Here is a 12,943-nt window from a genome sequence, read left to right as displayed (position 1 = left end):
CTCTCTCTCTCTCTCTCTCTCTCTCTCTCTCTCTCTCTCTCTCTCTCTATATATATATATATATATATATATATATGATTATATGTATGTGTATGTGTATATTCATAAATCATAATCCTACAAATTTACTTTGGGTGTATACTTGAGAGTAGGGTCTCATTTCTTTTAAGTCTTGGTTTCCTGTACCTGTCTAGACTATATGTAATGTGCCAACCAAGATGAATTTTTAGGATTCAATATGTGGTGGTGAGAAATGACACCAAACATGGTGCATTTTGGAGGCAGGTCTTTTAAAGACAAAATCCATATGCTGGGGTCTTACAGCTGTTTTACAAGGATTTATATGTGATCTAATTTGTGAAATTTAATTATGGAGCGTCTGAAATTTCTATGAGTTTAGGGTTTAGCATGCTGAAGACATACGTGAATCACTTATATGTGGACTGTTTATCAGATTCTTCTAATTGGATTTAGGGTTTAGCATGCTGAAGACATTCTGACATTGTATGAAGATGTCAGCATGCTTTTGATTGAGCATGAAATAAAAATATAAAAAATTGTGGCCACATTTGTCTCTCAACTTGTGTAAGTATATGGGTACGCGGTTACCTTGTCACATCAGTTGTGATATGTTCTTTTAAGTACTATTTTTTGTGTAGTTAGTGGATATTTATATCTTAGTCACAGTTTACATTTTGTTGGTTGTCTGAATGATATATTTTAATTCTCACTTAGGGGTTTAGTGGAGATAAAAATAAAAATTCATGGTATTTGGTTAAAATTATATTGGTCTATCCCTGTTTCTATTTCTCTCTATTTTTTTCCTGCAAATGTATTCAGTCTTCCTTGAGAAAATTGAATAGAGAAAGTCTTGGTTTTTAACTTCTGTTCGTTTCAGGATCCCTGGATCTATTCTTGCATCTCACCCATTGGTGCTCACAGCTCTTTCCAGCTTGAATTCTGAATTCGTTTCAGAGGCAGCTGTAAACGGTAAAACAACTTGAATTTTTTTATCTTTTAAGGGAACTCTTTAGTACTTCTATGCTTTTGGGTTGTTTTTCTTTAATGGTTTCGAAACTGCAATGCAACAACCAGAAACATTTGTTTCTGGTTTGTCATAGAATATTGATTTTCTTTTTGGCCGTTGTGTTTGGAAATAGAAGGAATTTACATAAATTAAGTTCGGCCTTCCCTAGTTTGACATGGTTTTTGAGCTGAATATGTTGTTTCCCTTCTCCTTTTCTGTTGCAGTTATTTCCGAGTTGATACACTATACAACATCTAGAGAATCTGGTGGTGTGCAAGTTCAAATGCCTCTAATTCAAGTCATTGTTCCCCAAGTGATGAATCTCAAGGCACAGCTTAGAGACTCTTCCAAGGTATTGCATACAGAATTCTACTAGTGTGTGTGTGTGTGTGTTTATTTTTTTTATTTTTTTATTTTTTTTATAGGGAAGGGATTGTAATATGTAGTTCAATGGATAAGAATCATCAATTGCTAGCTTCTTTCCATGAATACAATGCCCTACTTATATTTATTAAGACATGTTCGGCATTTGGTCTGGATTTTCCCCCTAAAGTTATCTTGTTTCAGAATCATGTTTCAAATTCTCATTTGAGTTGGCGAGTATGTTGAGTTGATTTAGGCACTGTTAGCATGTGTTCTGTTCAACCTAATAATGTTTTAAGTGACTTGCCGAACTATTTTGAACATTAGTTTTTTGTTTTTAATTTCATTGCAATAAATATAGAACTTATTAGATTTTATCATATGATCTTTCACAAGAGAAGATTAATGATACATGAAGTCTTGAACTCTTTTTCATTCTGCTGAACTCGATCAAAAAAATAATTGGAGGTAAAAGCCTGATCTTTATTTTCCAAAAGAGAAGAATCCGATAAACAGTTTACCTTAACATTTTAATTGATTGCAAAGAACACATTCTTTTCTTGATTATTTTCATTATTTTCTTCAAGGATGAAGAAGATGTGAAGGCTATTGCTCGATTATTTGCTGACATGGGGGATTCATACGTCGACCTGATTGCAACTGGTATAAATATTTCTCATCTGCCAAACAGCCCTCCCATGAAATGTTGAATGCTTTTCACCTTTTATGAGATATCATGAGGAGGCACAGTTGATAATGAAATCATGATTCTATTTGTGCTATTGATATTTCAAACTATTTGATAGATTCCTTTCTGGTTATAATCTGTTCAGGTTCTGATGAATCAAAGTTGATTGTACAAGCATTATTGGAAGTTGCTGCACATCCAGAATATTATATTGCTTCCATGACATTCAATTTTTGGCATAGTCTTCAGGTGACCTTGACAAGAAGGTGAATCATTTTGGAACTATGCAGTCCTTTGGTTAGGCCTTTAGATAATTGAAGTAATGAACCCAATCTTATATTTCAAGTATTGAAGCAATGGATCTAATCTTATTTTCTAGGGATTCTTATATTTCATTGGGTAATGAATTCTCCATTGAAGCTGAGCAAAACAGAAGACTGCATATATTCCGCCCGGCTTATGAGTCGCTCGTATCTTTGGTAAGTGATTCTGCTTCCAATTAATGGTTCACCTTGTTCACCTAGACACACACTTACTGTATTGCTTTTATCGCAACATTCTTTCGACAAACCGACAAACCTTTGATCTTCTTTACAAGGAGTGCAATCTTTACATCCATTTTCTCACATAATTAAACAGTTCTAACTGATTTAGAAATAATTTGCTCATTCCTTATAAAAGGGAATTGGACAGATTAAACATCAATAGTGGGAGAAGCAATGAAATACCAGGATTACAGTTTTCTTGTAACTTTCTCTAGAAGAACATTCCTCTATTGTACACAACTTTAGAGACTGGAACTTTTTGCAGGTTAGCTTCCGAATTCAATATCCTCGAGATTATCAAGACCTGTCATATGAGGACCTTAAGGAGTTCAAGCAGACTAGATACGGTAATTCCTCATTGTTTGCTTTGGTGTAATACTTTTATTTAGTATTGGCTAAAATCTCTCTGGCAAGTTGCAATTTTGAAATAAGGTGTAGTTGCCTAGCCTTGTTGATGAGACCTGGGATGTAGCATGTCATCTTGTCTAACTGAACTTGAATTGTTGACAGCTGTTGCGGATGTTTTAATTGACGCAGCATCAGTTTTAGGAGGTGATGCGGCACTGAGAATTCTTTACATGAAACTTGATGAGGTGTGTGTCAATTTGACCGAGCTCTAATACACTTGCTATCATTATGTAATTTTAAGTATGAAACTAATTTACTTAAGTTCTTGTTTATTCTGAAGTTCTTGCTTTTAGATTTAAGTTATAAGTTTAAGTTTATCAATTTTACTCTAAACTCTTTGCACTCATTTTAAAATTTATTTTCCTGTTTATTCTGAAGTTCATTAATATCAGTTGGATTCATCTTTTTTGGCATGTTTATCTGAGTAATGGGACCACTGAAATTCTATTACCGCTAATGAACCTTAGTTTGAAAATGTAATTAAAAGATCAAGGAATGATCCTTTGCTGCTCTGGTGATTTCAAAGATGTAATGCATGATTTCGAAGATTATTTATTTAGCATTCTTCTGATATACTGTTGGTTTTAGATGTGTTAGATACTTCTGTCATCATGTTGAATAATTTTTTCTTCAATTATTAAAGGCCGCAGCCTGCTGTCAGAATGAAGAAAGTGAATGGCGCCCAGCAGAAGCTGCTTTATTTGGCATCCGGGCTATATCAAGTTATGTATCTGTAGTGGAAGCTGAAGTAATGCCTAAGGTATAATGTCTTTTGACTTCTCCTGTACCTTTTCCTTACTGAAGGTATGATTGTGTTACCTTTGTTTTCGTTAGAATTTTGAAGTATAATGCTGTCCGTTGATGCTCTCTATACTAAAAATTTATTACTGATACAACTCCCACTTGATTTTACTTTGCAGTATCTGCATAAGCTATTACTGAATCCAAGCTTATGTGATTTATGCATCTCAAACATCTTTTCATTGACACTGTAGTAACGTTTTTGGTTAAATGTCAAAATAGAATCCTATATAATCTTATGTGGTGTGCTGCTATGAATATATCGTATTGGAAGATGTTTTGAGATGATCTGTTAGCATAAGCTCTTAAATTTATTTATTATTGTTATCCTTATTAGTATGTTTATGTTGTGATTTTTGTTTTTTTGTTTTTCTAATGAACAGGTCATGGGCAGACTACTAAAACTACCTCAGCATCCCCAACTTCTTCAGACAGGTAAGCTAGTCTTCAGTAGAACTGATTTGTCTTTTACTACTCTCTCCCACCCCCTTTTTTTTTTTTTTAAGATGATGAAGTTGTTAATTAGAGTTGAGGAATTTGCTACATGTTTACTCAAAAATGATATTTATCAAATAAAACTTGCTTTTTCTTTAATTCCTACATCCTACTTCTCGCAATAATAAGGTATACTTAATGCATGTTTCCTTATTGAGTTTGCAGTGTGCTTAACAATAGGAGCTTATTCAAAATGGCTTGATGCGGCATCTGGTGGACTCTCTATACTGCCTTCAGTTATAGATGTCCTCATGAATGGCCTTGCTAAATCTGAAGATTCTGCAGCAGCTGCAGCTTTGGCATTTCGGCAGATCTGTGATGGTAAGAAGATTTCTTAGTTACTGCAATTTCTTCCACTTTGATTTTTTTCCTTGGTGGGCTACAAACTCATAATACCATTGTGTAAAGATTTTAGGTATAAGAATAATACTTGTTTGGTTTTAAGATTCATTGTATAGATCACCTTTATTTCTTTCTGCAAATTGGGAGTCTTGTGTCTGGGTCTGTATGAATTATATTGACCATGTGCTTGTCTCTCTCCCTCTCTATATTTAGATTGCCGGTTAAAGCTCTGTGGATGTTTGGAAGGCCTTTTTAATATATATCACAGGGCAGTGAATGGTGAAGGTACTTTGAAAGTCTGTGCTGACGATTCATTGCATCTAGTTGAAGCTTTAAGGTGACGTGTTTCTGCAAGAATTTTGAAAAGTGCATTGCTTGATGAATCTGGTTTAGCATGGTCCAGTTAATCTGAACTTCTGTTGAACTCTCTTCCGCAGCAAGGTCATTAGTGAACTTCCCCCAGACCAAGCTAAAAGGGCTCTTGAGGCCTTGTGTTTGCCAGTCGTTAGTCCTTTACAGGTGAGTTTCGTTTTCAGTAGTCATTAATCCTTTGTGAATGTGGAAACTGAACTAATGCTATGAACAACCAGGAAGTTCTTAGCCAAGCGCCAGAGATGCTAAATAACAGGCCTGCTCGTGATTTCACAGTTCATATTGATCGGTTTGGGTACATCTTTAGGTGTGATCACTACCTTATTACTATGCTTGTTGGTTTACTTATTTATCTAATTATAAATTTTGTCATTGAAATGTTCTAAACATGGAATTATATCAATTCCAGATATGTAACTCATGCAGAAGCTGTGGCAGATGCAGTCCAGAGGCTTTGGCCAATTTTCAAAGCCATATTTGAACTGTTAGTATTCACACATTCTTATTGCGGCAACAAGTATCCTATCTCATCTCCTATTAGTGTTCTGAACTAATAATTTGATTGGTTCTGGTGTAGTCGTGCTTGGGACATGCGGACAATGGAGTCTATTTGCCGAGCTTGCAAATACGCTGTGAGTTAACTGATCTCCTTTTTAAATTCAACTGTGAGAACACGGTGGTTTTTCTCTTTTATCATATCTTCTACTTCTATTCATTCTTTCTATTCTTTTCTGTTACTCGCGCTCTTTAGGTGAGAACTTCTGGAAGGTGCATGGGAACTACAATTGGAGAGATGCTAGAGAAGATTCAAGAATTATTTAAACAGCATCACCAACCATGCTTTCTTTATCTCTCTAGTGAAGTTATAAAGGTACGTTATTCTCACAAAAGAAAATGATTGTGTTCTTATGTTATCATTTCCTTCTAATTTGTTGTTCTACTAATTGAGCATTTGGTTCTTCATCTGTTGTAGATATTTGGCTCAGACCCGTCGTGTGCTGATTATTTGAGAAATTTGATTGAATCACTATTTCAGCATACAACACGTATTCTCACGAGCATCCAAGTAAGGTTACATTCAGATATATTTAGCTTTCTTTTATAGTAATGGATTGGCAAGTTGACTTACATACAAGCGTTGCAGGAATTTACTTCCAGACCAGATATAGCAGATGATTGCTTTCTACTGGCGTCAAGATGCATCCGTTATTGTCCGCACTTGTTTATTCCTTCTGCAGCATTTCCAGCGTTAGTAGATTGCTCCTTGATTGGAATAACAGTACAACACAGGTGGAGTCTCTTTTTCTCTCCATCTGTATTAGCTGGTGTCTGTAATATTTTTTTAGCCAAATATAGTAGCATGAGCGCTTATTTTAAAACTTTTAATGCCGGCCCATTAGCTTCAAAAAGTTACCTAGCAGTAACAGAAGCAGCATTTCATTTACATAAAGATTGAATGAATGATACTTCGAAAATTCCATGGAATTGTAGGCTGTCATTGTGCATATCAAGTATCTTCGTTTAGGCACCTGGATTTTAATTTTTGTACTTCTCTTCTTGGCAGGGAGGCGTCAAATTCAATATTGACCTTCTTATCAGATATATTTGATCATGCAAACTCCACTGAGGGGGCAATATACTCACCCATCAGGGATACTGTAATTATTCCTCGAGGACCCAGCATGGCAAGAGTTTTGATTGCTGCATTAACAGGAGCAATTCCAAGCTCTCGCCTAGAAAATGTAGTTTGTCTTGCTCATATTTACCATATATGCTAACATTGATAGGAATGCATAATTTGTGTTTGGAATTTGATTATCCCTCCATCAATGCACAGGTAACTTATGCACTACTATCACTATCTCGAACATATGGGGCACAGTCAGTGGAGTGGGCCAGGGGGAGTGTTTCATTAATTCCTTCGACGGCTGTGACAGAAGTTGAGCGTGCAAGGTTTTTACAGGCATTGGCAGATGCTGCAGCTGGGGTTAATGTCAATTCCCTTTCAGTTCCACTCGAGGAGCTATCAGATGTTTGCCGGCGTAACCGAACAGTCATGGATATTGTTCAAGGAGCTTTGAGGCCGACATGAATTGAATATAGCAGCTGTATCATAAGAGAAAGGAATATGTCATCAGAGGGGCCATTTTTCTTAGGCCTCTCCCCCTGTCGGTAAAATGAGTTTTATCTGTTGCGTGAATTTGTTTTCATTATTTTTTTTTTCTCTGGATTTACTTTGATTCTCCACATTTTAAGGAGAGTCAATGCCCTTTTACATAGGGTGGGGAGGGAGAAGAATGGTGGTATCTGTATTTTGAGTGATTTCCTTGGCGTTGTCATTTTTGGGGTTAAGATGACATGGTATAGAGAGCTGTAGATTAATACAAGGAAAGAAATTGTAGGCATTCTTTAGGAGAGAGAGAGTATTCCATCCTTTCATGTTATTGAAATATTGGAAGCTGTGGATAGTTGGGTTTAGTCTAGCGGGTTGTACAAATTGATTATTGAAAGCATTGTCAATTTGATTCTCATATTGTAATAGAAACATTCCAGTTGGTTTCGGTTTTCTCAAAGATCACGAGTCATATTCGCATGGATTGTGTTACACGAGTATATAACTATATATGCAAATAGCCTTGGCAGCAGTGGTGTTCACCAAATTTTGAGAAAATGGCAATATTAATATATGAGAAAATATAAAGTTTGGTATATAAACCTCTAAATCTCAAAATTAGAATCTGTAGTAAGCTAGCCTCTTTTAATTTTCTTTTTTTGAAGGGTGGACAATCCAGCCCGCTAAGGCCCAGCCCACATAGAGCCGCCTAGGCCCACCTCCTCTGCGCCTAGCCCGCGGTAATTCTTTGAGCGTTAAAAAGTTGTTTTTTGAAAACCAGTAAACCAGGGTAGGGAAGTGGCATTGACGAACGTCAAAGGGCGCGTCGCGACTACCAGTCAACCTCACCCGCCTAGCCTCCATGATATAACCAACTTTTTACAGTTGCTACTTGCTAATCTCTCTCCCTCTCTCTCTTTCTCTCTCTAGAAACCCAGCAAAATGTAGAGAGAGAAAGCTCCACCAATCAATCAACCATGGTGTCCTCATCTCAGAACAGCAATAAAAGCCTCCATTCCCTCCTCGCCGCAAGGCTCACCAACCTCACAATCCCGCCTTCCTCCTCCTCCTCATCTCCGCCTCAAGACTTCGACTTCAACGACGTCTTCGGCCCCCCAACCGCCTCCAGCGACGCCGCGCCGCCGCCTTTGCTAGTCATCCACAACCGCTCCCACTCCTTCGTCGGCCCCTCCCCGCGCTTCACCCCCACCTCCTCCTCCTTCCTCCGCCCCTTCGCCGCCGAATCCGACTCTGATGAAGACGAAAACGACGCCGTTTCCGAGAAAGATGAGGAACCGGCGGTGCGGAAGTTCGGGCCTTCGGATTTTGAGATTCTCAGAGTCGTCGGGAGGGGCGCGTTCGGGAAGGTGTTTCAGGTGAGGAAGAAGAGGTGTGATGGTGAGGAAGATGGCGATGGGCTTTATGCTATGAAGGTTATGAAGAAGGAGACTGTGATTAAAAAGAACCATGTGGATTACATGAAGGCTGAGAGAGATATTCTCACTAAAGTTGTCCACCCTTTCATTGTTCAGCTCCGCTACTCTTTTCAGGTACCTGATTTTGTTCTCTTTGATTCTGGTTTTTACTGCGTGTGTCTTTGAATTTACAGTGGTAATTCTTGTGTTGCAGACCAAGAGTAAGCTGTACCTGATTATGGATTTCATGAACGGAGGGCATCTGTTCTATCATTTGTACCGGCAGCGGATATTCAGGTGATTGATTATGTGGTTTTTTGAGTATATGAAGAGATTTTTTTGTAGTGGCTGTGTGTGTTGATTGCGGGTGTTTTGTTGAGTAGTGAGGATCAGGCGAGGTTTTATACTGCGGAGATAGTGTCTGCTGTTTCACATCTTCACAAGTGCGGGATTGTGCATCGGGACCTTAAGCCGGAAAATGTTCTCATGGATGCTGATGGCCATGTAATTATATGTTCATTCTCATTCGCTTGCTTCTGTTATAAGAACATGCATTTTTTGCTGGGTCTTTTATGTGACTGAAACTGATACGTCTGATACAGGTGATGCTGACGGATTTTGGACTAGCAAAGGAAATTGATGAGGATAGCAGATCAAATTCAATGTGTGGAACCACGGAATATATGGCTCCGGAAATTTTGCTGTCTAAAGGGCACAACAAAGATGCAGATTGGTGGAGCATTGGCATACTTTTGTATGAGATGCTAAGTGGCCAGGTAAACCAGAGTTAACCAAAGAAAATCTTGGGAATGGTCCTCATGGAATTCATTGATATTTAAAATGGGGAATTCCTCATGAAAATATTTGATTAAAGCAAATTAGTTAGTCATATGATTCTCATGTTATTATTGATGAATACTGAAGAAGCTAGGCCTCTCTTCTGTTCTTATTCTTCTGAGATGTAACTTGGTGAAGTGTGTTAACAACTGAGGTAGTTGGTACCCTGCTAATATACGAGTCTTAGTCAAAATCATGGCCTGCATGTTGCCAACAGCCATGACCTGCATTCTAAAGTTGCCATAAGACAAATTTGGGTGTTCTCCTGGAAAATTATAAAAATAGATGACACATGAAACTGAAACTGAAACTGAATCATTCAGTTGTATGGATTTATGTTCCATGGGTACGGCTCATGTGTTCTCTTGGCAAAAGTTTGACATGATTTGCTATTTTTTCTTTCTGAACTCTGTAATTCCTTTTTTTTTTTTTTTTTTTTTTTCTTTTTTTTGCTGATTATCTTTGTTTTATGTATATTGTTTTAACAAATTTATTCCCCTTGCAGCCGCCATTTACGCATGCAAATAGAAAAAAACTTCAGGAGAGAATCATCAAAGAGAAAATTAAACTTCCACCTTACCTTACCACTGACGCTCACTCTTTGCTCAAAGGAGTCAGTACTTGCTTCCCTGATCTTCTCCTTCATATTCTTCTTCATTTTGTTAAATGAACTGCTACAAACAATTCAAAACTTCTCTTTGTTTTTGCAGTTGCTACAAAAGGAACCATCTCAAAGGTTAGGCAGTGGCCCCAGTGGAGGTGATGATATCAAACGTCATAAATGGTTTAAAACAATTAACTGGAAGAAGTTGGAGGCGAGAGAACTGCTCCCAAAGTTCAAGCCAGATGTGACTGGAAAAGACTGCACGGCCAATTTTGACCGGTGCTGGACAACAATGCCTCTAGATGACTCACCAGCTCCTACACCAACAGCGGGTGAGCATTTTCAGGGATATACTTATGTGGCACCTAACACTTGGCTTTCATCTGTATAATATGAAGGCTGCTGCTAGAAAGGATCGAACTGTGAAATTAAAAGAGCAAAAAGCTAAATGCAGAAAAGTTGATTTCAATCATGGCCCTTTCCAAATTGCCTTGTGTGTAAGGGTAAAATCTGACTTGAGTATATGTTTAGCATCTTCAGTCATGTACATTTTATTAAGCTACATGTGTCAAGCTACATGCTTTAATGCTTATTTCATATCGATCTGGTTCTGCTTTGCCCTGATTGAGCTCTTTCATAACATACAACGTAATACATCCTTTTCGCTCCGTCTTCAGTTTTAAGCTTGAAAGTTTTTTTTTTTTTCCTTTCGATTGACCAAATTTACAGAACAACAATTTAGGCTTGAAAGTTGCACCTGTTTCAGTTAGTAGCAAACAAATTAGAACTGATATATAATTATTGTTTAAGATGAAGACTCAAGCGTGTTTGGTTCATTGAAGTTATTATTAGATTTAAGTGAAAACTTACTTACATTGGATTGGGATTGATGAATCATGATATCATTGACATAGCGAAAATCGAATTTCATAGAAGTTCATGTTTTGCGTTCTCAATATTTTTGGAAAAGACTTAGGTGCCTTGGGGTATTAATACCTTGCAAGGTGTCATTATTATATTGGTCCACGTAAGTCCACATAGAACAGCATCATTAAAAAGTGGAAGACCTCAGTCAGTCACGTTAACCATACAAAGTTAACGCAACAGACGGATGGAGGCAACATCCACATACGGAGGCAAAGTCCACAGACGTGCGTTCTTCTCTGACTTCTTTGACGGAACGGAACAGCGTTCCAAAACCCTAGACGACTGTCTCTCTCTCTCTTTCGATCATTAAACCTAAACGGCTCTTTCTCTGTCTCTCTCTCAACGTCTCTTTCTATCTCTCTCTCTCTCTCTCTATCTCTTTCTTGATCAATCAATCTTGCTCATTCTATATCTGCGGCTCTCTATAACCTAGACTCACTCTCTGTAACTCTTGATCCTTCAATCTCATCGAGAGTCTTGATTATTCAATCTGATCGAGACTCTGTCTCTTCAGTATCAGTATCGATCCCATCTAATCGACAATCAGACGTTCCTGTCGCGCTGAATCTTCTCTTCTTTCGCCTAGTTCGGTGAGTTTTGTTTCTTCATGATCTTGTTTCAGTTTCATAGTCTCATGGTGTTTGTTTGATACCTTTTTTCAGTTCCCTTGTTTGATTTGTGAATCTTGTACATATTGCTTCATATAGAAAACACTACTATTTTAGGTCTTCTTTTCTATTGTCATGATTCATGATTCATTCAAAGAGGTAATATGTTAATCATAGATTTCATAGATTGTTTCATGAAAGAAGTAGTTTAACTCATGAAACTGAGTAGACCAATCAATATAACACAAGCGGTTCGTCATTTCTTAATAGGTCTGCTATTTTTTTGCTATTTTTTTGTAATTTTCTACTTTATATACAATACACATCTTACTAAAAAAGTAATCGTATATACTGATACTGAAGTCGAAACACAGGTACAACCAGCGATGGATGCGTCTGAGAATGAAAAACAGCCGAATAAGGGTGTAGAGGATGTGGCAGTAGATGTTCCCAGATTTGGATGCCTGACGATCGCCGATGTGCGAGCTTTGACCTTCGAAACAGTGGATGAGGCAGAGAGATTCCACTGTGCATATTCAACAGTAGTTGGATTTGGATGTAGGAAGGATGACAAGGGAGAGTCTAACAGTTTGATTCGGTGGAGGCAGTGGGTCTGCTGCAAGGAAGGGACTCGAGGTAAAAAGTACTTGAAAGCAGATGGTTTGAGTCGTACATTGCCAAGCTAGATTTCGGATCAATTACAATGATTGGAGTAGAGTTTATATGGTGAAGATATTCGTTCCAGAGCATAATCATGAACTAGCTACTGGGAACCAAATTGCATTCGTTCGTGCTCATCGTCATGTCAGCGAAGCAGCTTTGGCTCTGACAAACACAATGACAACGGTTTCAATCATACCATGTCACATGTATAAGTATATGGTGGAGCAGGCTGGGGGATATTTGGTAGTGGGATTCACCATGAAGGACCTCTACAACAAGCTTGACCAACAACGACGGACCTCCCCATTTGAGAGTGATTCCGAAGGAGCGCTTTCCTACATGAGAGCACTGGCAGCAAAAGACCCACACTTCATATGCAGATTCACTACAGATTTGGAAGACAGGTTAGTGGACATTTTTTGGCGAGATGGGCATTCATTTGTTGATTATCAGTGTTATGGGGATGTGCTGATATTCGATAGCACATACAAAACCAATGTTTACAACAGGCTATTGGTTTTGTTTGTTGGGTCGAACAACCATCGAGGTAGTATTATTTTCGGTGCTGCCCTTATTTCGGATGAGACTGAGGAGACATACACTTGGTTGCTTTGTACATTTTTGGAGTCGATGAACGGGAAAATGCCAAAGGTGGTACTCACAGATAGTGACGAAGCCATGCGTAAGGCAATTGAAACTGTCATGTCGGAAGCAAGGCACCGTCTATGTATTTAG

The 12,943-nt window shown here is 38.0% G+C and overlaps 2 protein-coding genes and 1 pseudogene across 3 annotated transcripts in view; all 3 read left to right on the top strand.

Annotated features, from left to right (window-relative positions):
• LOC101304675 overlaps nt 1-7,529 on the top strand; it is a 9,837-nt pseudogene extending 2,308 nt beyond the window's left edge. Inside the window, exons 7-26 of the transcript XR_184660.1 lie at nt 824-990; nt 1,252-1,379; nt 1,978-2,053; nt 2,224-2,344; nt 2,458-2,557; nt 2,889-2,970; nt 3,134-3,216; nt 3,675-3,791; nt 4,216-4,267; nt 4,493-4,648; nt 4,883-5,006; nt 5,107-5,188; nt 5,260-5,348; nt 5,451-5,525; nt 5,619-5,673; nt 5,793-5,912; nt 6,015-6,107; nt 6,186-6,331; nt 6,606-6,783; nt 6,879-7,529. The product of XR_184660.1 is annotated as a transportin-3-like (transcript). The remainder of the gene's footprint in view (nt 1-823; nt 991-1,251; nt 1,380-1,977; nt 2,054-2,223; nt 2,345-2,457; nt 2,558-2,888; nt 2,971-3,133; nt 3,217-3,674; nt 3,792-4,215; nt 4,268-4,492; nt 4,649-4,882; nt 5,007-5,106; nt 5,189-5,259; nt 5,349-5,450; nt 5,526-5,618; nt 5,674-5,792; nt 5,913-6,014; nt 6,108-6,185; nt 6,332-6,605; nt 6,784-6,878) is intronic.
• Nucleotides 7,530-8,054: 525 nt separating this feature from the next.
• Nucleotides 8,055-10,633, top strand: LOC101310997 (serine/threonine-protein kinase AtPK2/AtPK19-like). Its single transcript, XM_004299573.1, has 6 exons — nt 8,055-8,704; nt 8,784-8,866; nt 8,953-9,073; nt 9,172-9,345; nt 9,912-10,019; nt 10,117-10,633. Exons 1-6 carry the CDS (start codon nt 8,132-8,134, stop codon nt 10,399-10,401), a joined length of 1,344 nt encoding a protein of 447 aa, XP_004299621.1. The 5' UTR covers nt 8,055-8,131; the 3' UTR covers nt 10,402-10,633.
• A 1,298-nt stretch (nt 10,634-11,931) lies between these two features.
• Nucleotides 11,932-12,943, top strand: LOC101306345 (protein FAR-RED IMPAIRED RESPONSE 1-like). Its single transcript, XM_004301242.1, has 2 exons — nt 11,932-12,181; nt 12,291-12,943. The coding sequence occupies exons 1-2, from the start codon at nt 11,932-11,934 to the stop codon at nt 12,941-12,943; spliced, it is 903 nt and encodes a 300-aa protein (XP_004301290.1).

Source organism: Fragaria vesca, linkage group LG5, assembly GCF_000184155.1.
Source record: "Fragaria vesca subsp. vesca linkage group LG5, FraVesHawaii_1.0, whole genome shotgun sequence".
Taxonomy (NCBI): domain Eukaryota; kingdom Viridiplantae; phylum Streptophyta; class Magnoliopsida; order Rosales; family Rosaceae; genus Fragaria; species Fragaria vesca.
Note: the sequence above shows the minus strand (reverse complement) of the source record. Positions and strands in the feature narration are given on the sequence as shown.